At 37.2% G+C, this 25298-nt stretch overlaps 1 protein-coding gene across 2 annotated transcripts in view; it reads right to left on the minus strand.

The window, feature by feature from the left end:
* Positions 1-25298, minus strand: part of LOC149784326 (intermembrane lipid transfer protein VPS13B-like) — a 370899-nt gene that overhangs the window by 265500 nt on the left and 80101 nt on the right. For both annotated transcript variants that reach the window (XM_089932368.1, XM_089932367.1), the window contains exons 11-12: positions 13717-13851; positions 1109-1273 (exon numbers count right to left, since the gene is read on the minus strand). In XM_089932368.1, coding sequence (XP_089788494.1) covers positions 1109-1273; positions 13717-13851 — 300 coding nt within the window. The remainder of the gene's footprint in view (positions 1-1108; positions 1274-13716; positions 13852-25298) is intronic.

The raw sequence follows: 25298 nt of genomic DNA on the forward strand, positions 1-25298 counted from the left end.
TGTTTCATAGCAGAATGAAGTTAAATTCATTGATGTGGGAAGTAAACATATTGTTTCCATAGCAGAATAACATATGGGGGGAACATTAAATTTAAGTTTTGTAGCAACCATGAAATTCACTAAAACGATCATGCAACTAAATATAACGAATTTACTGCATGTCAAATATCAATTTTAACTTAAGAAATGCTGAACAATTTGCATATGCAAATAAACCCCAATCTCTCCCATGTCCAACCCCCTATCCCTAAGCTGGAAATAAAGACAAAAAGCAAAACCCTTCTTAAGAGAACTTTAAGTTGTTCAATGGCTGGTCAATATACATATTTAATGATGCTCATCTTAATGTGCACTAAGATTCACAGCCATCTTCTGAAAACTGCAAGAGTAGTTGCATTAACAAAATTCTGCCACATACTGCATCCAGCTGTTTATTGAAATGGGCAACAAATCTTACAAAAATCAAGAAATATTTGTCAAGATGTACACCTTTTGATGATGACATCAATATGTATCAAGTTTCACATAAACAATAATTCAGACCAGTTCCATTCACAAGAGTTTATCTTACATTACATAAGGTTGTTGGAAAAAATGCATAATAACTATTTTAAAAATTGTGAGGTCACAATGATTTGCTGACATGTGCATCATTCTTTAGATAATGACCAAAGTTTCATGGCAATTCACTGTGGACTCAGAGGTTAGTTGCATTAACATTATTCTGCCATACACAACTTCCAGCCCCAAGTCAAAATGGGCAATAACTCTTATTCGAGTTGCAGGAACAAATTCAGCTGATGACACATACATCTTCAGGTGATGGCCTTAATATTTACCAAGTTTCATGGCATTCCATTAAAAACTGCAGGATTAGTTCTGCTCATAAGATTGTGTGCTGGATGCCCAAAAGACCAATACAAATCATGAGAATTCTGCCTCCCAGACAGGGATATAAAACTTTAGTCTCGGAAAAGAAATTATCCAATTCACAACAAAGGGTAGGAAACTCAGCCATATTCAAACCCAATTCATCAAAAAAAACCATAAAACAAGTTCAATCTTTGTTTTAGAATAAAAAAACAAACAGCACTAATGACTTTAATACCTTCTGTCACATCTTGCTTTTTGGGTAACTGACAAGTAAAAGTAAAGCAGTCATTTCTGTCATCCATTGATGTAGACTCATCTTGTATCAACCATTCAGAATTGTGCAACTGTTCTGTGTTGGATGAACCATACAGTATTGGTGTTACAACATCTTGGTGTCCATCTGAAATATCAAACAAGAGGTCCAAGTTAGCCTGAAACTGCTCACCTAGCTGGAATTGCCTAAAAGCCAGATGCAAGAGAAATCGGCCAGGAAATCTTGATCAGTAGGATGCTTTCTGAAGACAATTTTTCTGATTTTGTTCACTGCATATGTTATAAAAACAAATGTTCAACAGATTCTCCATTTATTATCTTCATCCATATTTTGTGGCAGATTTGCATTATTTGCACAAACTTAAAAGCCCTCAATGGCAGGATATTTTGTGTCAAATATGATCATTTTCTGATCATCGATTTTGTAAAAGAGATCATTAAAAGGATTTTCTATGTTTAGTAATGGTAGCCATATTTGATGGCAGAACAGCATTATCTTACAAAAGACATTTAAACCAGGATGTTTTCTGTCAAATGTTTCAGTTCTGTTGAGCAGTTTTTGCAACATTGTTTAAAGATTTTCTCTGTTAAGTAATGGTAACCATATCTGATGGCTTATCATCATTATTTGTATAAATGTAAAAACCATCTGGAGCAGGATGCTTTCAGTGAAATTTTCTCACATTCTGCAGAGTTATTTCTGAGAAGAAGTTATTTAAAGACTTTTCCATTTGCAGTAACAGAGGTATATTTAAACTTGGATTGACATTATTTTAAAAACTGTAAAGCTGTCCATGCCTGCATGTTTTATATCAAAATTTGGTCACATTCTGTTAAGTAGTTTTTACAAGGATGTTGATTAAAGTTTCTTTTCTACTTTTATTAATAGTGGCCATATCTGATCATTGATTAGTGTCATTTGCTTTCTGTCAAATTTGGTTGAAATTGGTTGACTGCTTTTCGAAAAAAGAAATATAAAATAGCAATTGTTGAATGCAAGGCAAAAACACAAGGGATGCACAGCCATATCATAAGCTCATTTACCATTATTGCTAAGGTGAGCTAAAATTGATTCATGTGTAGAATATAAAGACAGAAAACCTATGAACAAGATACCAGCATTTGCCAGATGCATAAAGAATCAGGTACATTTCACTTGGAACAATCTCTTCAGTTCAATGAGATTAAAATTTTATGAATTAAGAGAAAGATATTTATTTATACTTCATCCATATTTATTTATAATGTAGTTCATGTGCCTTTTTCAGATAGGTACTGTATTTATAGGTACAGTATTTTACAGGTACTGAATTTATACTGTAGTTCATATGCCATTTTCAGATAGGTACTGTATTTTTATAGGTACTGTATATATATATATGTTCATGTGTCTTTTTCAGATAGGCACTGTATTTTTTATAGGTACAATATTTTATAGGTACAGTATTTTATAGGTACTGTATTTATACTGTAGTTCATGTGCCTTTTTCAGATAGGTACTGTATTTATACTGTAGTTCATGTGCCTTTTTCAAATATGTACTATATTTTTATAGGTACTGTATCTATAGGTACTGTATTTATACTGTAGTTCATGTGCCTTTTTCAGAAAGGTACTCATTATTTTTTTTTTATGTCAACATATTTACCCATGTATTATGCTAGAAAAAAGCAGAAAGATTTGGAGAAATATTCATCCAAAGAATTCTCTTAAAATCATTGTAAGAATTAGGTTGTTATGCCAAATATTATATTGCTGATCCTCATTTTGTAATGGACATACTGTGATTTCTTTTCAGGGGCATCAATATTCATGGTCTAGCCAACAACTACATTTTCTGTCTGTACTTGGATTCATGGCCATGCCTGTGAGAGTGATTGCATTTATGGCAAGGCTATTTAAATTGGATATATATATATATCATTTGTGGTACCAAAAATCCAAGAAAGAATGGTACATCAACATTAAATTATTTTAAAGTAAATCACAGTATTCAAAAACAGGAATGGCTTTAAGTGGTAGTAAACCAAGGGCAGATAACACAATATATTTAGGAATACAGCTAAATGCCTCCTTGAGGAAAGCCAATTTTTAAGTAACTTATGTTTCTACAAGAATACTTACCTGATCATATTAATGTATGGGATATAAGCCTACTTCTTCCCAAATCCAGCCCTACTGAAAAGATGAAAATTTGTCCTTCCTATCTCATGTAAACCAAGTGCAACAACTTTTGCCAATTACCTCCCCTTACAAACACCAGGTGTGACTATTTTTTAAGCCGAGTGATACACAAATGAGGATACTCACGCTGCAGTTTTGTAGGGAAGGGTTTTAAGTAATGTAATTGGGTACATATTCTCAAAGACACACAATTTACTTAAAAATTTGCTTTCCCCATCACATTAATAGTAGGAGAATATATAATAGGTGGAACGTTATGCCTATACCACAGCAAACCATCTATGGAAGAAAGATTGGATTTCCTACGTGAATGACAACCAGCTCTCCAACATAAGCACATCATATGATCATGTGAACTGTGACAACTCTATCAGGTGAAGATGATTACTGAAATCTTCTTACCATCAAAATTCACAGCTTAGAGGCTGTGTTGGTTTTCATTATATCTGGTGGTCATTTGGGCTGCAGATACAGAAACCGCCAGATTGATTTCTGGTCTTTGTGAAGCTAAATTCCTGAGATAAAAACTCAAGATGGATAATTCTGTAACCCAGCCAACAACTTATTTGATGCCTTGGATCAAAATGTCGCATTCAAATGCAAGACTCTCAGAGATTGTTCTCAATTCATGAGGTGAAAATCTCATGAACCAACTCTGTTCTTATGAGGTGTCAAATTATACCAAGTGTATAACCGACTAAAGTCATGGAGACAGGGTTTGGAAGGTGATATCTTGCATTCTCACCATCATGGGTTTAAGAGTCATTTACAGTTACCACAACTTGTCCCTGTGTATCTTAAGAAGTGCATGAGGGCACAGACAGGATCATACATGGCAAATAGTCTCGACTTATTTCTAGATTAGAGGAGCATATGACAAATCTCTGACTGCCCACTGATGGTGACAAAGTTCTTGGTTACAAAGCCTGGTTGCGTCATGTAAATAGCTGAACTATCCATTATTAACTAAAGATAGTTTTGGTTGAGTGAAAAGGCATATATGTTGCCCACCCTGTAAGTTGAAGCAAAAAGAATAAGGAAACAGGATTTGAATGACAACATATTCAGAGAGATCCAGGCTAATGGCTTGAATTTATCTGAATTTAGTCATCTTAAGATCCATGACAGATTCCATTTTGGAAACAGGTTGAAGGATTTTGGTCTATTCAAATTAAATTCAGCTAGTAGGTCTCATAGGTATTTTTCATGACTTATATCTCTGCCAAATATCATGTGAACTGATGCCCACATTTTCTCCTCATTGAGCCAGAAAAAGACAGATAGTTAAAGGATTAAGGGACTCAACGGGACAATGGTAGTGACTCAACACTATTCCCTGAAAACATGCCACTCTCCCTCATAAGGCTTCAGAGTGGAAGAAATTCTTGTTCTTGAGATTCTATCCAGGATCAAAGGTCTAAAATCTTTATCTTGCAATACTGTCCTGAAAAGAGCCATGAGTGAAGGAAAAGGCCCAGGCATGGATTGAACAACTGTAACTGTGGCTGTCTGAGACAAATTGGTTTGGCCCTAATATTCCTGGCAGGTTTTGATTGAGTAGATTATTGACCCAGGACTTGTCAGGGGTTATCAGAATAATCTTGCAATTTTGACTAACTTATTCTCTGCATTATTTTCAGCACTAAGACAATGGACAGGGTAGGCAATTTCCCATAACCCCTCCTAAATGATCAACAGTCCATCCATGGCCCAAGCTTCTGGGTCTGGAACTGGTGAGACAAGGTGCCCTATTTGTGGCTCCACCTTGTTGATGCTCCCCAAATGCAAAAATCCAATGAAAAATTGATAAATGAAGGTACCATTCCATATGGATAACCTGACCCTTACTGAGGACATTGAGTCTGCCAGGAATGTGTCTAATTTGTATGTTGATCTGAAGTTGGCAGCACTGATGAAGAAACTGCCAGACCAGCACACATAAGTTGGCAATTTGGTGACCTCCCACCCCATTTGAGGAAGTAAGTCACAAGTCTACGATTCAATTCAACTTACCATCATTCTTTTTTAGTACTGAACAGCCATGAACAGAACCCTGGATATTGTGATAATAGTACAATCTCCACCAGCCATTTGTCCATGGGCAAATGTTTCTCCTGCGGAAGAATTTTGTCCTCCCCATTTGAAAGCACATCTATTAGAAGGGGAGAGGAAGAAACAGGAGGCTGGATAAATGAAATCCAAAGCTACATTGAAATGACTGATCAAAATTCATTCTGCAGTAATAGGTTTATCCAACATGATCAGAATTGCAGGAGTCTGGTGCTCACCCACCCCAGTAGACTGTGGGTGGTAGGAATAAGTCAGCAGCACAAGACTGGAGGCATGGGGTTGAGAAACTTAGCTTCTTACCTCCCCAATAAAAGTTCCTTTTAGTTTTGGCAACCACTCCCATTGTCCCAGAACCACAATGATTGGAAGTGGTATTTATATACTAATTAAATATGCTACAGCTGTAGTCAGGATTTCCAAGCTAACAGATGTCTGAGTCAAGATTTGGCAGATCAGATCAGATTAGTGAGGCTACCAATAGGGAAATGAGTATCATGAATATGATACCATATAATGAAAGAAAATGCTGGTTAATCGTGTAAATTTCTCAACCAGTGACATCTTTTGAACTTGCCGAAAGAACTGTTAGCAATTTAAAGTATGAGCAAAGATCAAAAACAATTGTTTCCTAAGTACAGGAAAAGTACATGCACTTTAAAAAAGATAATCTTATCTGTTGGGAATGGAGAAGTCATTGTACTTGCAAAGAAAATTAGCACGTGAAATGGTCATTCTTGGGATTGAACCTAAATGAAGTCTATAAGGATATAAATATTGTGAATATTTAAACTCCGAAGGAGCATGGTATGTATTTTCATAGCTTACATTTACTATTTCATTTATTAATTTCTCTTTGACAAAAGCTACTGCTTAACAAGAGCAGTAAGGTACCAAAAAAAAACGTGAAGAGCTGAAATGTCTCTCACTCTCTCTAGTCGGGCATTTATTTTGATCATGAGGTGCAAGTAGAAAAACGTAATGAAATACATATGCCTCTCTCTCTGTATCTCTCTTCAAAAAAGAACTATGGAAAAAGCATTTTAGCATTAATATGTAATTTCCCTGTTGCTGGTAATCTGAAATAGCAAACAGTGATACCTTTAATATTTATGAAACCGGAAGTTTAATTCCACACAGCATCACAAGTTTTATTCGTTCTGTAACTCAATACATTTTCAGGTAAAAGTACATAGTACATTTAAAATACTTTGTGTGAAACAAGTTATGTACTTTTAGTTACGTTTAATGATCCTGACCTGAAAGTTTACCGAGTTACAGACAGGATAAAATTGATGATGCTGTGTGTAATGAAATGAAAAAGAAGAAGCCTCGTGTAATACTCAAATTCAATTATATATATATATATATATATATATATATATATATATATATATATATATACACACACACATAAAGGATAGAAAATTTGCCAAATGTGCTCATTTGACTTGCACTCCACATCAACTTATAGGCTGGCAAATACAGCATATGTGAAAGCTTCTAGATAAGAATAGACTCCACATGTCTGGGAGAAGCTTTGAAAGAATAAAGCATCCCTCCCAAAATTCCAGCAAAAGTCTTGATGAAGCATCCTTATGAAGCTATCAAACAACCCAGAAAGGGTTGCACTATAGGTCCCACATGATCGAACTTAGCCTTTTAGATAAAAGCTATAGAAGTGAACTCGCATTTCCATCCCACAGCATAGATAATAACAGTTAAAACAGTTTCTCTCAAATGCAATGCTTGTGGCAACTGCCCTAACTGCATTAGCTGAGATGTGAAGCAAATTTATTTGGTCTGGACTGATTTTCTGATATGTGGAACAAATACCCCACTTTATAAAGGATGTAAGTGTCTGTGCTGGTATGTCATCCCTTCTATGAGGGGTAAAAAGAGGCATGATCTATCTCGACACAGTGGCTTGGTCCTTCTTAAGTACCACTTCAGAGTTCGCAATGGGTCCTGTAGATGACATTGAGATGAAATGTTCAAGTATACAGGAATTTCATTACAAAAGAAACAGGAGCCTGTTCTGGCAATGAAAGCAGGTAATGTCATGAGTGATACTGACCCATGTTGTCGGAACTGCATGTCATTTGTGTCCAATGATAGAGCATGTATTTTACTAATTCTGCCTGTTGCTAGAAGGTCTTATATGAGAGGTGAACCAATGAGGATCTTGAGAGTGGTCCAAATGGTTATTTCTTGAGTCAGATTAGTAGAATCCACTTTGGGCAAAAAGATAAAACATCTCTGGACATGCGTAATTGAAACTGGACTGATGATCAGATAGGTCCAATATCCTCTTTGCCATGATGGCTGTCAGTGATTGTGGAATGGAAAGTCTTCAATTGTGATTGTTGCAAACTGTTTCTTGTCAAAGGGAAGAGCTATAGTAGGAAGAGAGCAATTTCAGGTATTGGTGCCTGCAGTGGTAAAATGTGTTTTTTGAACACACCAGTGTGTGAAGATTTTCTATTGCCTTCACATATCTTTAAAGCGGTGGGTCATCTCACTTGAGAGATTTCTCCACCACTAGTTACATAAACTGTGTGTTCATGAAAGCATGTTTATTAAGATTTTTCCCATTTGAGTGGAGCAATCAGGATGAGGTGAAACTCTGATTCTCCTGCTTTCTGTGTCACCTTTGGTAGAAGAGGTGGTGGATGGTAAGCAATTGCATCCAAGCTGGTCCAATCTATAGAAAAAGTACTGACTGCAGAGGGTGGTACTGGTGAGATAAGGTCTGGAGTCTGGCATTCTACATGTAAATAGGTCCACCATTGGTCAAACCCATCAGGCACATATGTGACTGAAAACCGATGAATGATGGGACCATTCTGTTTGTATTAGTCAATTCTTCCAGGACAACGAGTCCATTAATACATTTAGTCTACCTGGAATATCATGAACTTGGATGTGGATTTATCATGAAAGATACCATTTCAGAAAATCCCAAACAAGAATGCAAATATCTGGGCAATTTGTCCCACCCTGACATTTGAGATAAGTTACCATAGTGGAGATGTTGAACAGAATGAGCATTCATTTCCCATGTAGATGGCTTTAATCCCAAGAATGTTGATATGTAAATGAGAAACCTGAGGGGGCCACACTCCAATGGCTTCCCAGAATAATGAAAGGAGGTGCGGTCCAAAGTCCTCAATGCTTGCATAGTTACAGATTGTGATTTCTTATCTTGTATTTAAGAGGTATATAAAAAAATGAGCTAAGTAAGGTCGCCACATCTTCCAAGATGGAACCTCATATTTGTGCAGACTGAGAATCTCTGTCTCCAATTGGACAACAAACGAACTGTAATGGTTGCATTAATAGGTGACCTAGGAGTATGAGGTCTGTTGCTGCATGGAGCAAACCCAGCAAGAGAAGGAATTCTCAGACAGGTAGATCATCCTGTATAAGTAAGGCTGCCACAACTGTACTGACTTTCAATGCTAGTTCCCACAAGTGACATATTCTGTTTACTTGAGTACTGATTTCCATATCTATATGAGCAAAACTTTCTGAAGGTCCAAAGTCAGATTTGTCTTTGCTGACCATGAAACCAAGGCTGAAAAGGATAGTAACATTGGATATCATGTCTTGCTTAAAGATAAAACCTACATGATCTTTCTGCAGAATGCAGTCCAGGTAGTTGATATTGCCATCATGGAGGTGGTCTAGACATGGGCCATTTCCCAGTCCATCAATTTTGTGAAACCCAAGGGACCAATGCTGAGTCCAAATACTAGTAAATGATTTCTCTACATACAGATTGCAGAAACTTCCTGAAAACTATGTGAATGGGACATGAAGATATGCATTTTCCAGGTCCACACTGATTGCATAATCTCCTTCCTGGACAGCATGGAGAAATCATGGTGGTACATGTATTCTGATTGTGAACCAAGGGGCATGAACGAATTGCTTGAGTACACTTCAGTTAGTGACAGGGAAAAGAGTGGTATGTTCATTGCTGAGGGAACCCTTGACAAAGGAAAAAGTGTGCTGAAAATGGCAGTGAGTACCTCATAAACCACTCGTCGAATCTATAGGTGATCATAGCATATCTTGTCCCATTAGACAAGGAACAACTGAAGCCTTCCACTTATCAGGATCTGTGATAAGGGAAGCATGTAGATGATTTTATTTTTTAATTTTGAGATGGGAAGATCTCATGGAGATAAACACTAGCATAAATGATCAACCTCTCTTACTTCTTGTCCAATATTCTTCAGGAGAACTGTATTTTTTTATGGCTGTAGAGTCAATATGACTGCTTCCCAGTAGCTTGTGTCCAAGGAGCCTCCCAGCAATTGTTTTGTTAATTGCTTTGAAAATCCCTCTGCTGCAGCTGAGACAGTGAGGGAGAGAAAATGGTCTCTTTGGTAGTTTGTTTGTGGATTTTCACCAACCTGACCATTAAAGAGGAGGTTAGATAATAAAGTTTGTGGCCTTTATGATGGTCTTCAGAATGTGAAGGTAGTGTGAACTTCATCCCATTCTGCCAGTTGATACACTGTGTTCAGATTATTGAAAGATTGTTACAGATACCAGATCCAACATGGACCCCACAGCCACAATGTTTGCACCAACTACTGTGTGTTGTTAACAATCCACGTGTACAGAGGATGGCTTTGTCATCCCCAAAGCTTCAATATACTGGTTCACTGCTAGGTTATCCAAATGGAAAACTGGTATTGTGGGACTTATAGAACTGCCAACTAAAGTTCAAGGAAAGGCATATTTGCGAGAAAAAAGTTGATGCTTGCATCTTGTAATTGATGATATAAGCAGCCCAGAATGCCAGTGATTATAACAGACTGTGGATTCAATGTAATTTGAACTTGTTTCTTCATTGTAGTCTATAACCAACTTAGGTTAGGCAGTTGCTGAAGAGGAAGGACAGAACCCTGGTGGCAATAGGCAGAACATTTCTTCATCTAAAGCCCATAAGGCTGAGTCTTCACACATCAGGAAATAACTAATAATGACAAGGGGACTTGCAAGCAAGTTTCATCATCTTTAGATAAAGGTGTTGAAGATGACAACTCTTGCACTACCTACAAAGTAAATGAAGAAGAATGTTGAAGATGGTAGCTCAATAACTTGCAGAATGTCCTGAGTCAGATACAGTGACTTCCAAGCTGTCATTAAGTACAGGCTCCCTGTGAGTGGCTAAGGCTTGACAGTGTGAAGCAACATTTATTGGATACTTTGGCACTAAGTTGTGCATTGTATGCAGGGAGTGTCTAGCAGCATTATGCAGGTCAGACTGATCCATGAGAGTGCCTATAAAACTGGGGTTCATGAAACTGGACAAAGCTCACTCTTCTAGTGGCTGATACATTATGATCATGATCCAGTAAGATCAGATGTATATAGCAGAGGCTGGTCATGATGGAACAGGACTGTCTTGGTTGACATGATGTAGTCAAGTTCTTGAGATTGGGACTGGGTTCAAGATATTGATCCATATAGCTGGTTCATAATTCTGAAATGCAAGATGGTAACTGAGACTGTTGGTTTTGCTCTCTATCTCACTCCCCTGCCAGTGATATGGTGTCCAAATAGAGCAGGATGCACTTCTGTAAATTCCCCTTAGCAATCCCAGTACTGCCACCCACAGACTTTTGTCCATAATATGCAAGTCAGACCTGTATTTGTAGACTGCCAACTAGAGCATGTGTGTGTTGTGTGTGTGATTTGTATTTTTTAATGTAGCTTTAACAGTTTTTCAGTCATATTGCTACAATGTCTGCAATGTGGCTAGGCCGACAGTCCTTACACTAACCTCTTAATGCTGAATGCTAAGTGAGGCAGCTGTTAGTACCATTTTTATAAGTCTTTGGTACGACTCAACCGGGGATCAAACCCATGACCTCCTGCATCCAAGGTGGATGCTCTAACCACTAAGCCACCAGAGTGGTCACCAACTAGAGTAAGCTACACATGTACAGCAGCCTAGTCTCGCACATGGTCTAAATCTGTAAGACACAATACAGCTGATAATATCAATAGATGTAGCACGGCATGTGAACTAATTATGAAATTCAAAGTTTATGTGCAGAGCTACACATCATGGCAATCACCTGCATAAAGGTGCACATGGCAGCCAATACAGGCAGGGTATTGAAGTATTGCTATTAATACTTACACAGTGGGTGCTAAGATATAAATTCTAATAAAAGTTACCTGTAGGAAAGGCCAACTGACTGTCTATACAAGTAAAATCACTGAAGCATTACTTATAGTAATTATGAAGTGGATGCTATGACTAAACTAGGCATTGGAAACTTACCTATATATATCTGCTGGAAACTATACAGCAACCAAACTGAGTTTTCTATAATACATACAATACATGCTAATAAAGAATGTAGTGAAGCATCATTACTGATACTTATAAAGGGATGCTATAATATCACTTGTACAACAATGTTACCTACCGGAAAGACTAAATGATGGTCAAAACATGTAAAATCAGTAAAGCGTCACATATATAACTACAAAGTGGATGCAAAAAAAAACTTATTTTGTGTATCTGACCGAGGCAGAAAGTACACAGATTGAGTCTTCTATATCACACACTGTATATACACATAAATAGGCACTGAAGCATCATTACTGATATGTACAAAGTGGATGCTATAATATCAACTGTAAGACAATGTAAACTGTAGGAAAGATCAAATGATGACCAATACAGGGAGTCAGTAGAATATAACATATAACTACAAAGAGGATGCTAAGACTAGATTAATACTGAAACTTACCTGTATGTATCCAACCATAGTGGAAATTATACAGCAATATTATACGAGTTTTCTTTATCACACACCAGACAGGCACATATTTAAATACAGCAATAGCAATGTGACAGGACACCAATAGAACCCATGCATGTACATACATAGGATTTCTGTATATGTGAAGATGGGAAAGTGATGACAGTGAAAAGCCAGGAACTTTGTCATAAAAAAACAAACACAGAAAAATTCTTATAGATAGAGTCTACATCCCTTTGACGAGAACACTCCTCCGAGTTGAGTTAAGGCTGAAAACTTCCAAAACTGTTTGTATGTGGTTTGCAAGACCTATCTGTCTTTACAGAGCATGCTACTCAGCATGAGCGGAAGCAGTAACTTAATAACTCATATGATTTGGCACCAATTCTTGTACCAGGGGGAGATCAATCTATCTAACTCTATCTAACTGACACCTAGATGACAGACAACTTTAATCTTGTCAGATAAAACTGGGTAACATATTTGAATAAGAAATGCCAATTTGGCAGAACTCTTACAATCTAATTTGAAATGCAGAATTTTTATTTAGATATTTGCAAAAAGCCTGTAATGATTTGATACTCTGCCATTCCAGCATTTGTAAGGACTCATGAGAACCTAGCTTAGATCAATAGTAACCTCATTTTTTCTATTTCCTCCACTTCAGATCCCATCTCACACCAACAAATGGGCCATCACTTTACCCCATTTCAAAGGCCAACTCACATAACTTACACTGCCAACTGGGCCATCACTTTACTCCTCTTCAAAGCCTACCTCACATAACCTATATCACCAATTGGGCCATCACTTTACTCCACTTCAAAGCCCAATTCACATCACCTATTGGGTCAAAACTTTCCTCCACTTCCGCGATCTTAAACCACCTATTGGACCATTGCTTTCCTCCACTTTAAGAACCATCCCACACTCAGCCATCACTTTCCTCCAGTTTAAAGCCCATATCACAATATCACTTCATAACCCCCCCCACTGATCCATCCCTTGCCTCCAATTCAAACTCAACTAAACAGCACTAAAAGGACTATCACTTTCCTTCATGTCAAAGCCCACCTCACACTATGCAATCACGTTCCTTAAATTCAAAGCCAATCTCATACACCAAATGGGCCATCAATTTTGTTCCCCTTCAGTACCCCTTCAAACTACCAATTAGGCCAACACTTTCCTCCATAACAAAGTCCACTTCACATGGAGCCATCATTTTGTTCCCATTCAACACCCACCTCATACTACCAAATGGACCATCACTTTTCTACACTTTGAACCCCACTTCACAATAGCCCATTATTTTCTGCACTTCAAAGCCCACCTTGTACCACTCATTGGGACATCATATTCTTCCACTTCATACCACCATCTCTTTCCTTAACTTCCAAGCCTACCTCTCATCACCATCTGGGCCATCGCAACTACTTAGCATAGGATGGTAGAATTTTTTTACAAACTACATTTGAGCAAACGTATATTATTTGGGAATATAATAAAACAAGTTACTTTTCACCTTTGGAATAAACCATTGCATGGATGGAGGATATTATCCCTGAATATGAGAACACACTGGAAGTTCTGCATCTCTTTACCTCCAACCCAGACATGGTCATCTCAAATACTGGAAGATAAGGTCTTCTCTCACTATCTGCAACATCAATTAATAGATAAAATGAGCATTTTATATATATAAACAGTTTGACAAAATCAGGAGATTTCTGCATATTAAAATATCAAGCTTCATAAGTCAATATTACCCAAGCTCTGCCATACTCACAACATAAGGTTATAATTGTAAGTACAGAATTTGTATATGAAAGAAAGAAGTGATATTAAGGTACAATGATATATATTGTACATGTCTGATGGTAAAAATATTCTGACCTATTGCAAAGTACTCCTACTGGGATTGGTGGCAAATCCTATGACTACTTTGATGATGTCTGGAACAGGAGGCATACACTCCATAGGGATGTAGGGAGGGTAGGAGAGTGTATGTGTACTATAATCAGGTAAATTTGATTGAAGAAACTTATTTTACTAGAAAAACTTTATTTCTTCTTCAAATACGTTACCCAATCATAATACATTGGAAGAGTAGGTAAGAAGTGGAGGGTGTATGTGTGTGTGTTTTGGATTTTTAATGAAGCTTTAACAATTTTTCAGTCATATCGCTACAATGTCTGCAATGCGGCAGTTTATAGTTATGTCTAACACTGGGGCATCATGCTGCAGACATGTAGCACAGGGGTCTCGCTAGGATTTTAAAACTAGGAGTCCAGGACTCCCATTTTGGTAGAAATAGGAGTCCCACCATCAAAACTTGCAGTCCCTTCTTTCCTACAGAATCAACACAGACATGAGTGCATCTATTTTTAGATGGAGAGGTCTACGTAATGTAATCACTCACAATAATATAGCTTCATTACAACAGTCCACTGACAGGATCACAAATTTATGAAATATTTATTTGTATATGTACTTGTAGTAATTTTAGGCAAATAAATAGGATCTGATTTGCTGTTTTTTCCCATATTTTCGCAAATACGTGTTAAGTCAGAAAACAGCTTAGACTTTAAAGCACATCACGCAAATTCCACAACATAGCATTGTCCCATATATATCTGACCTACAAAATTTGCATTTTAAAGTTAAATCTTTAATAAAATAATACCTAGGCTTTGGTTTCAATGATTTGTATATTTTTTCTGAATATATTTGCCCAATGAATTAAGAAAACAGACAATCTAATAAACTGGTACATCCCAGACTTAGCGAAGCCCGCCATTATTTCCCGTTAGGCCTACTGGTTCACTTACAGTTTCAAACTAATTTTAAGATGAAAAAATGTATAAGAGGTAGTTAATATATATCCAAATCATCTGATCTTAAAACACAAGTCTGTATGTTTTATCATCAAAGGATAGCATGCAGGAAATCGATAGTTGCTACCTTACTTGGTTAATGGTCAATCAGCTATCAAAACATAATGCTTGTGAATGGGCAAGAGTTTGTCAATGTAATTGATATAAAATCTAGGCCTAGCTACTGATGCCTTGATGAATACATTTCGCTACAACACTAGAACTAACCGGGCTAAAGCGAGGGGCATTAAAAAAAAATATGGTATGGTCAGTCAATATACCTCTTAAATAATCACAGGGTGAAGTCATTTTCACTTTCCTAACAGAAGAAGGCGAAGTTTACATTTTTAGGCAACTTGTCACCTGCTTACGAATGGCGTTTTGTTTAAGTCTCAACATGTCTTGATTCTGAGGTCATGTGCACTGATTACTCCGCTACATTTGGAAATGAACACAATAATGAAAGCTAAAGTTGTTTATTTGATGTACTTTTATAAATGACCACATGTACATCTCTGGGTCTTTCTACCTCTGAATTCAATCACTGTAAATATCAGTACATTTTCCCACCTGGCCACCAGTCAAGGTCTTTGAACTTGCCGCCCAGCTATTGCATCATGTTCTTTTTTATGTACTCTTATAAAATGGCAACATGTATGTATCAAGGGGTCTTTCAGTCGCTGAATTCTGTCATTGTAAATATCAGCACAGCTAACTGATCAACACATTTTCCCCACAAAGCAGGTGGCTGAAGCAGGACTGGCAAGTCTTTGAATTTTGCCGCACACCTATTACATGCGTATGGAGGACTCCCACCTCAGTGACTTTCTGTGTCCCAGATCAAAAATTGGTGTCCAAATACGCATAATTAAGCGTTTCCGAGATCTCTGTAGCATGATGTTCCACCCAGTCACATTATCCTGACACCAGGCTGACCAGTCCTAACACTGACCTTTAATGCTGAGCACCAAGCGAGGCAGCTGTTAGTACCATTTTTATAAGTCTTTGGTATGACTCGGCCAGGGTTCAAACATGCGCTTTCCATATCTGAGGCTGACGCTCTAACCACTAGGCCACCGGAGCAGTAGAAGTGGAAGGAATTACTTCCTCTTACCCCTGAGAGGCCATCTTCAGTTACCCTAAGGTATGTTAACAACTTACAAGATAACCCGAAAGGAGAATAGGCATATGTCAGGGAGTAACCTCAAAAGGGAAAATATTTCCCACCCACAAATCTAGCAGAGGTTATGAAGATGTAACCTGGTGCACCACAGCTATAGGTCCTACAGCATTTTGGGATGAAAGATCTCTGAGATAAAACTGAAGAAAGATCCTGACCTCCCTCCCTTGGCATGGATATTGTCAGTTAGTTAACAGTTTCACCCCAAATGCAATGTTTGTGGTAACTACCTTAGCTTCATCAGCCGAAATGAGTAGCAAATTCATATGATTTGGGATTATTTCCTGATATGTAGAATGAATAATTCATTTTATCAATGAAGAAAGTATCTATGCTGATATGTCATTCTTTCCCTTTTTGACGGTTAAAAAGCATAATCTCCCTTGATGCACCAGTTCAATTCCTTTTAAGCATCACTTCAGAGCTTGCACTGGGTCCTGTAGATCACCTTGAGATGCAGTGTAAAGAGTTGTTGTTGTTGTTGTTGTCATGGTTTTTAACGCCATTTTTCAGCACATGATAGGCTATGCATGGCTGCCAGTATTATTGGTGGAGGAAGAACCCAGGAAAATCCTGGAAAGAACCACCGACCCACGAGAAGCTAATGGCAAGCTTTCTCACATACCCACATTGGATGAATCCTAGACTTGAACCCATGCAGACAGAGGTGAGTGATCCATAATGGAGTGCACTTTAGACCACTCGGCCACTCGGGGCTCCCATTGTAAAGAGTAGGGATTTCATTACAAAAGTCATATTCCCCATGAACAGAAGCCTGTTCTTGGAAATAAACGCTAAGGCCATTGTTAGTTACACTGTCCCACACTAATGGAACTGCAGGTAACTCAGGCCAACTGATAAAGTACATTTATACTTGCAAATAAGCCAAATAGTTTAGGAAAAAATAAAGGCCTGGAAGAAGGGGGGGGGGGTCAGCTTATCCACTGGCCAATGTCTAAACTTGACAGTTTTTAGGTGTTTTTGTTGACTACTGTAACGGTTGTAAATCTTGGGACACGAAAAAATATTTTTTCCATGTCCTAAGACATAGGCATGTAACCTGACACTTATTAAACTGTTATAAAGTACTGTGATTGATTTTCATAATTTTTGCAAGTGAGTATTTTCTGATTTCTCCAACACAAAATTAAATAAAGGTAAATGCCGACTTCCTAATTTGCAGGCTGGTTGAGACTAGGCTGAACTATAATGTACAGTACTTACACTGTGCAAAGCAAGCATAGCGTCACTTAAATCTTTATTTATTCCCAAACATATTAGATGCAGATTTTGCTTTAGTCATTGTTTTGGCCAAATTGCATTCTTCCAGGTTGTTGTTGTAGGGTTTAACGCCATTTTCAGCACATGATAGGCTATACATGGCAGCCAGTATTAATGGTGGAGGAAGAACCCGGGAAATCCCGGAAAGAACCAACGACCCTCAAGAAACTACTGGCAAGCTTTCTCAGATAACAATATTGGCCGAATCCGAGAGTCGACCCCACACAGACAGAGGTGAGATGGCAGTGATCTGTAACGGAGAGCGCTTTAAACCACTCGGCCACTCGGAGCCCCCCATTCTTCCAGGTAACATTTCAGCTAGTCCTTAATAGATGTATCATTTACATTGCATCATATGCTCACAAGTTAATCATTTTCAATGATATAAGCAGTCCTACAACTTAAGGTTATATTTATAAAATGGTATGCACATTTAACTGTACAAGGAACATAGCCAGCATAACTTACATGTTCATGAAGAGTGGTAATAATAAAGGTTAAAATTCTCATTACTGATCAACTAAGATCAACATCAATCAATTTTAGTTTTGTGTTTAGGCTGAACAATATCATACCTTTCCACGCAGTGGAAAGCTTGATGTTTCGCAATCTCCTATGTTGAAAGTCTCTGTCTTTTGTCTTTCTTTTTCTGACAGCAATACAGGCAAGTTAATCATTAAAACCATGAAACTGGCTAGTATTAAGAGGGAATTTTAACCGTCAACTATACTAGTACATTGATGTGTAATTGCCTTTCATTCAATAATATTAGCACAATTACCATAGTTTTATAAAACCGGGTGTAAGGCATACTTGTCAACTTGTCAAAAGCCAAGTAGGAAGACTGAATAAAAAAAGAAAGAGACACTGGGACCTAAACTTGGGAGGTTTATTGTGGCATTTTTAAAGCCACATTTTCATTAAATATTGATCGATCTTCCTGGTCAAATATGCGTGAAATTCGCAAAAAGACTTGCCATTTCTCCATGTGACATGCCCTATGTTCCCCCAGGATGTGCCATATTTTCATATTCTAGTCAGCTGTGGCCAAACTGTACAATAGTTTAGTCCTAAGTAAACAAGCAAGAAAGCCAGCACGACTAATAAAAAGTTAATCCTTACTGATGCAACTATTTTGTAAAAATGACTGGACCTCCATCATAATTCAAAGAATCCATATTCTACACTACTGTACGTTATGCAAACACCAGCAACTGATTGACAAATAAAGTATTCTCAATTTTGCTGAATGAAAAGTACCTAAATAGGCCAAAACAAGTACCATACATGAGGCAACTATTTTCCCCTCATTGTATGTCCAACCTTATTCACTTATTGTCAACTTGCAAGGCATTTAGTATTGTTTACTATAAAACATATGTATTCTGAATTAGTTTTTTGAGGACACATTTGCTGCATGGTATGTATTTTCATTCCTTCTTTAAATTTAATGATGGTAATTAATGTTGGTATATACGGTACAAAATTGCCAGGTGTTCACAGTGTAAGTTTCTAAGGTATGAATGGTGCTATATAGCATAGGAAGTTACAGCATTCGTAGTGATCATTTTTGGGAATGAAATTGATTGTCAACAATTTTATTGTTGTGGTTTATTGTTTGTTCTGGGTTTTTTTAATTGTTTTAGTGAAGAAAAAAATCATTAATCGATGTGAATAATGTTTAAACTTAACATTCTATTTAGTGAAGGTGCGAATTCTTTCTAGCAAAGTAATTATTTCGTCACAACAATAACTCACAAGTGATACTACAAAAGGGGAAATGAAAATCGAAGACATAATGTAATAATCGGGAGTTCTCTGCAAAAATCGGAAGATATTATGAAATCGGGAGGTAGGCGTGGCATGACCCAAACAAGCTGGATTTTTTTCCCCTCCCTGCGTGAAAGTTCACAGGTATGGTGTAACGTTGTTTACATCAAAGTAAACTACAACTCAACTTTTATGGTATGTATTAGGATAATTTTTGAAGCATTATTTCTGAAACTTCATTATTGTATTTTGAAGATATCATTAAAGTTTAGCACAGTGGTGCCCATGATTCGACTCCAAGGGATGTACTTCATGCAGCGGAATGTACTTCATTCAGCATGTGTTCAAACATACACTGTACATGCGGTGGTGCCATTATGTAAATACATTCAGTAGCCTAACTGGAGTGTTGAATCAAACCATATTGTTGTTTGTTGTGTTGTCATACTGGGATCACATTTTAATGAGTATTTACAATTTCAAGGCAAAATAAAAACGTAATTACTGGTGCACTGATATAAAATGTCCAATGCAATAATGCCAATACAAACAATAATCGAGTTAAAAGGGAGAGGGAGTGTTACATCAACTCGCAATTACTAAATTCTTGACATCGTTTGATCAAATTATATACAAATCTAAATTAGGCAGAAACAATAAGAAAATAGAAAATTAAATAAATTACTTTTCAAACAAGCTTATACCATTTCTTTTTAATAAGCATGCATGCCAACCTTGAAATAAGTATATGTGTAATTTATAAGTAAGCCTAAATAAATGCATTTAGAACTTACCTCGTGCATTTTGTGATGTCTCAGAGTTGAGAGTTGGCTTATACGTGGGTCTTGCACTTTTCAGTGTTTTTACATGTTCAGTTTGGGGGGGTTGGCTTATACATGAATGGGCTTATAAGCAAGTATATATGGTATGTGTCTCACTAATTCTGCCTGCCATTGCTAATGCAAGTTGGGAAGCAGGTCTAATATGAAGCCTTCGAGAGTGGTCCAAACAGTGCCTTATTCAGCTAGGTTAGCAACATGATTGATTCCACTTTGGGTACAAAGCCAATGCCTTTGGATGTGTTAACTTGAAATTTGACAGATCAGACAGATCTTGTTGAAATCTGATCTTCCATAACTCAGCATGTCAGAGACTGTCAACAGCAGCCTCTTATCGTGATTAGTCATCAAAAAGCCTAAGCAGAAAGTCAACCACTGAGGAACTGATGCAATCAATGATACAATTTGTTGCATTCAAAACAGTTTGCAGAAATTCTCCTTTTCTCTTGTACACTTCAAGTAGAGGGCTGTCTTACTTGAGCTAGTTTCTTGATTACTAAATGAGAGAACTATTTGTTCATGAGGGTTCGTTTAATATGATCCTGATGTACAGGTTCAACACCTCAGTATAGGGATGGAATACCTGCCAACGTGGTTACTTGAGCAGATGAGGAAATGTCTCCTTTACCCGAGAACATTGGCTGCTATATTGATGAGGTCAGTGATCAATGATTTTTCCCACTTGAGTGTAGTATTCAGGATGAGGCGACATTCTGATTCTCTTGCTTTCTGAATCATGATCAAAAAGAGGTATGCTAAAGGAGGAACATACATATCCAAGCCATTCAAATCAATGGAGTGTTGACTGCCCAGACTGGTGAAGTTGGGTGTTCTGCAATCCCTCTGTCACCAAAAGGTCTTCCAGCAGCCGATCCCAGTGGGTAATGTAAACCAAGGGATGATGTGACCATTCTGCCTGCATTTATAGGTTACTGCATTTGTATGGGAAAATATGAACAAGTTTTTTGAATGGAATACTGCACGATATTGGGAGTGCAGTATATCCATCCAACAAAATGAGTTCATATTTTCCCATACAAATGCAGTAACCTTTTTATTATATGCTCATTTTCTTATTCTACTTAAGGCTTAATTATATAAACAAAATACACTACAAGGGACAACGTCAATGAATGTATGACATATTCCAAACCAAATGCACAAGCGCAGATTCATCATTACACAACATTATTAATAAGCGCATAACTCTGCCCAGATAAAATTTAACTTGTCATGCGCTAGACATAAGTTTCGAAAGAAAATGGCATTTTTGTCTACCTAAAATTGAAATTTGGAGTCATAATGTGTATGAATGCACATTGCAACAACTTTTCCATTTGATCTGGAATTAATAGATTTTGGTATTTTTGCCGATTCTACGAAATTACATGATTATGGACTGTATTCATCTGTGCAATTTATACATTAAATACACTGGACTGAAGCAGCACAGGAGAAGTGTGTTTACATGTTTGTTTGTTCTGTCATTGACCGTTTGAAATCATAATGTGGGAAAAATATGAAGTGTTTCAATTGCAATTATCAAAAAGATGCTAATGAATTTAATGAACTGAAATCATTTTGAGTGCAGTAAGGAGGATGTAATTGCACTTGGAATATAGTCAAAATTACAGTACAATTTCAAAATGTGTAATCAAGCTTAAGAACTCATGACATGGCTCATGTAATTCGGATTTGCTGAACTAAGAAAGTACATGTTGAGGAAATTCTGAATGTAAAAATGTAAGTATATTTTTTGCCATTCTTATTACCAGCTAAATGAGACAGATAATGCCTTTAAAACTTGCATGTTATTTGTAGGTACCAAGCAATTTTATGAAATCTGGCATCCATCGCCAAAATCCAAAACATATTATCAAAAAAGTTAACATGGAAGGTAGCAAACCAGTTGGTATGTGGCAGTCCATGAAATGTCTGCTTTAGTTCATTCAGAAACGAATTTAATCAACCAAAACGTAAAGCGTCTGCTACACGAGAGTACATGATTTGTTTACAAAGTAGTTCCTAATACACTATTGGGCACACATGTTCTGTGCGTGAGTGTATTATGAAGGTGTGCAATATCGTAAAATACTCAATGATTCTGACAATGTAAAGTTAATGGAGAAAAAATGAGCATATAATAATAGTTGTTTCTTCTGGGACAGTGAATCTGCTAATAACTGTAGCTGGCCTGGAATGACAAATTTGTCCATGGATTTTTCACTGAAGACAAAGTAGAAATTCTTAAAGAAAAAAGCAAAGGTCTGGGCTTCATTCCCCATTGCCATTCTAAAATAATTCACCACAGTGGAAAGGTTCTACAGAATGAGAATGCCTTTCCATGTAAATTTTCCTGCCATCAATGGAATGATTCTGTATGGCTTCCATCTATAGAATAATTATGTCATAGAATAATGACATGTAATAGACAATCATGAGTGAGCCTCTCAAGGCTGACCTCCTGAAATGATGAAAGCAAATGTCCATCCCAGCCATTGTTCTCGCATTCTTACAAATTGTGAACTCTAAGACGAATGTACCTTCAAGGGACCACCTCATTTAAGCCATGTGAGATTTCTCCCATTCCTAAGATGAAACCTCATATGCATTGTTTGTTCCAAGGAGCAAAGCTTCAGCTAAAGTTGGGATAATAGTATCATTGTGATGGCCTGACAAATAGGCAACAAATGACAGTGATATTCATCCACTGTCAGACTGAATAAACAACAACAGCAAAGGACTATTAGAATAAGAGATGGTTCTTAGAAAGAAAAGAACTGAAATAATTGGTTGTGATGGGTCTGTAATAGGAACTGGGCACAAAGACACTAACTGCCAACAGAATGGCTTGGAACCCTCATGGTACTGTGTAGTATGGCTCCACTAAATTGACGTCTTTCCCCATTGTGGGTCTGTGAACAGATGCGGGGACAGGCCATGTAATGTTAGATCATTCTAAGCAGTTCTATCAGGCATATTTGAAACATAGGTTGGGTTTGGTATTGACTGTGTGTGATCTATATCTGAAGGCATGGAAACATTTCTCTGTGCTTTTACTCATACTGGATCTTGATAACCCTGGCTTTTAACTTGTAATGGATCTTAGAACTGTTTTCCCTACATTAAGTAAATACTGAAATGCTCTCCAAGTCAGCCACTCCACATAACAGCATTAAAAGTTAAACCCAGTTGCTCTTTGTTGATTAGCATGACAAAAGTGCTGGAATTTTGGACCAAGCTGTTGATGGAGAAGTAGGATTTGATCACCAAATGAATGTTTTCTTTGTGTGAAAATAGCATGAGAACACAAAGATTCTACATTTTGTGTGTACTGGGGCACTAAACTGGACACCAGGTGCCTCGAGTGATCTGTGACTGATCCATGAAAATGCCTTGTGGAGTAGGCAAGCTGCATAAAGATCATCTGTCTTTTGGCTTAAATGGGAAGATCGCATCTGATAGTGACCAGCTGTGGTCTGCGATGTATATAGTGTTATGTATATTTAATCTGTTTGTTAGTTTTACATTTTTTTATTTCATTACATGTTTTTGCAATGCAACATTGGATGCTGGACTTGACCTTGTCCAAAACTGACTTCACTTCTGCTTGACCTGACTGACTTTTTTTATTTCATTTATGTAAACAACTAATAATAGCTTCATTATTCTCTATGTGTATGACCTAATTATCAGGATTACTATTCAGTTAAACAAGGTCTAAATATGTTGATTTGGGTCAGGGTTTTGGAGATTCCTAAGTGAATTTTATAGGTTATTGTGTTGTAAATAAACAAGGCTCATTAGATCATTCTAGAAGGTTAGTATTTTCCTATAGGTAATGGTTGTTTCTAGAAAATGCTAATTGTAAACTGAGGTCAAGCGGAGAACTATATAATCTTGTGACTGAGGATTTTACCAGTCATGCTTTAACATCTAGCACCTTAAGTTGTATTATGTTGTGACCAGTTTGAGCTGAATTTTATTTTATTCAAATTACTGAATTCAAGTGATTATTTTCTAAGAAATACAAAAATGCTCTGATGAAGACATTCATACTGGAATTTATACTGAATTCAAAACTGGAAGAATACTTCTGTGATTCAACAAGAGACTGCTGACACATCACGACTTTGTAGACTATAACAAACACATCATCACCTTCAATTTTGCATCTCTTCAGGACTTGAACTAACTTTTATTGAGAACTTTTTTATTATTAGGACTTGTGTCTATACTTCTTGGATTATTATGGGATTTAATTTGCAATAAGTTTTTTCCCTCATTTTTCACTTTGTATTCAAGGGAAATAAATTATTTGTTAACTTTAACAACGCTAGATGTCTTTCACTCTTTTCTGTTATTTATTTTATGAGCATAGACAGCAGCAGAGGGGGCGAATCGGACATTTTGTCCAATCGTTATTTTGCTTAATTATTACTTTCTGCAACTCAACGATCTAGTGTCGTCAGCGCCTGGTAAAAAAAAAACGACGACGTCGTTGGGGGATCGTCGCGTCGTCATTTGGTTTAATTAACACCTTCTGCGCGCCGATCCCCAGCGTCGTCAGCGTCCGGTAAGCACATCGACGACCGCGTCGATGTCATCGCCCCCTCTGCTGCTAAGAAGTTATTTACAATGAAAATTATTTACAACTAACCGAATATTTGGTCAAGTCCGATACGATATCGTGTCCGAGGATCATGTAAATTTATCGTTACGAATCCATGTGGGGTCGACTGAGCATGACTAAAAAAGTTTCGAAAAACATTAAAGTCCATGTCACCGCCGCACCATGTCTGCCAAATATTTCGTAGCGTGTGTGTATCAACGCCGTTGAACACAGCAAGAATATTACAGTTGTCTCTAATTACTTTTGGAATCTGAGTGTATCGTTGAGTGACATATATCACGTCAGTGTTTTTATGCCTGCCTCTGGAAAATATCCTAGCTGGGTTTTTTTGATTGTCTAACATAACATCATCGTACACGACTAGATTGTTAACGTCGCCATCAATATCATCAATACCCGGTGCATCATTGATATCTGTAATAAACTCGATGACATTTTTTTTAGCGATCGCTGATGCATTCTCGTTGAAATCTTTCAACACCTCGTAGCATCGTTGATCATCTACGCTAGGAGCAACCAAATACAACT

Source organism: Sinohyriopsis cumingii, chromosome 14, assembly GCF_028554795.1.
Source record: "Sinohyriopsis cumingii isolate HCF-2022 chromosome 14, ASM2855479v2, whole genome shotgun sequence".
Lineage (NCBI taxonomy): Eukaryota > Metazoa > Mollusca > Bivalvia > Unionida > Unionidae > Sinohyriopsis > Sinohyriopsis cumingii.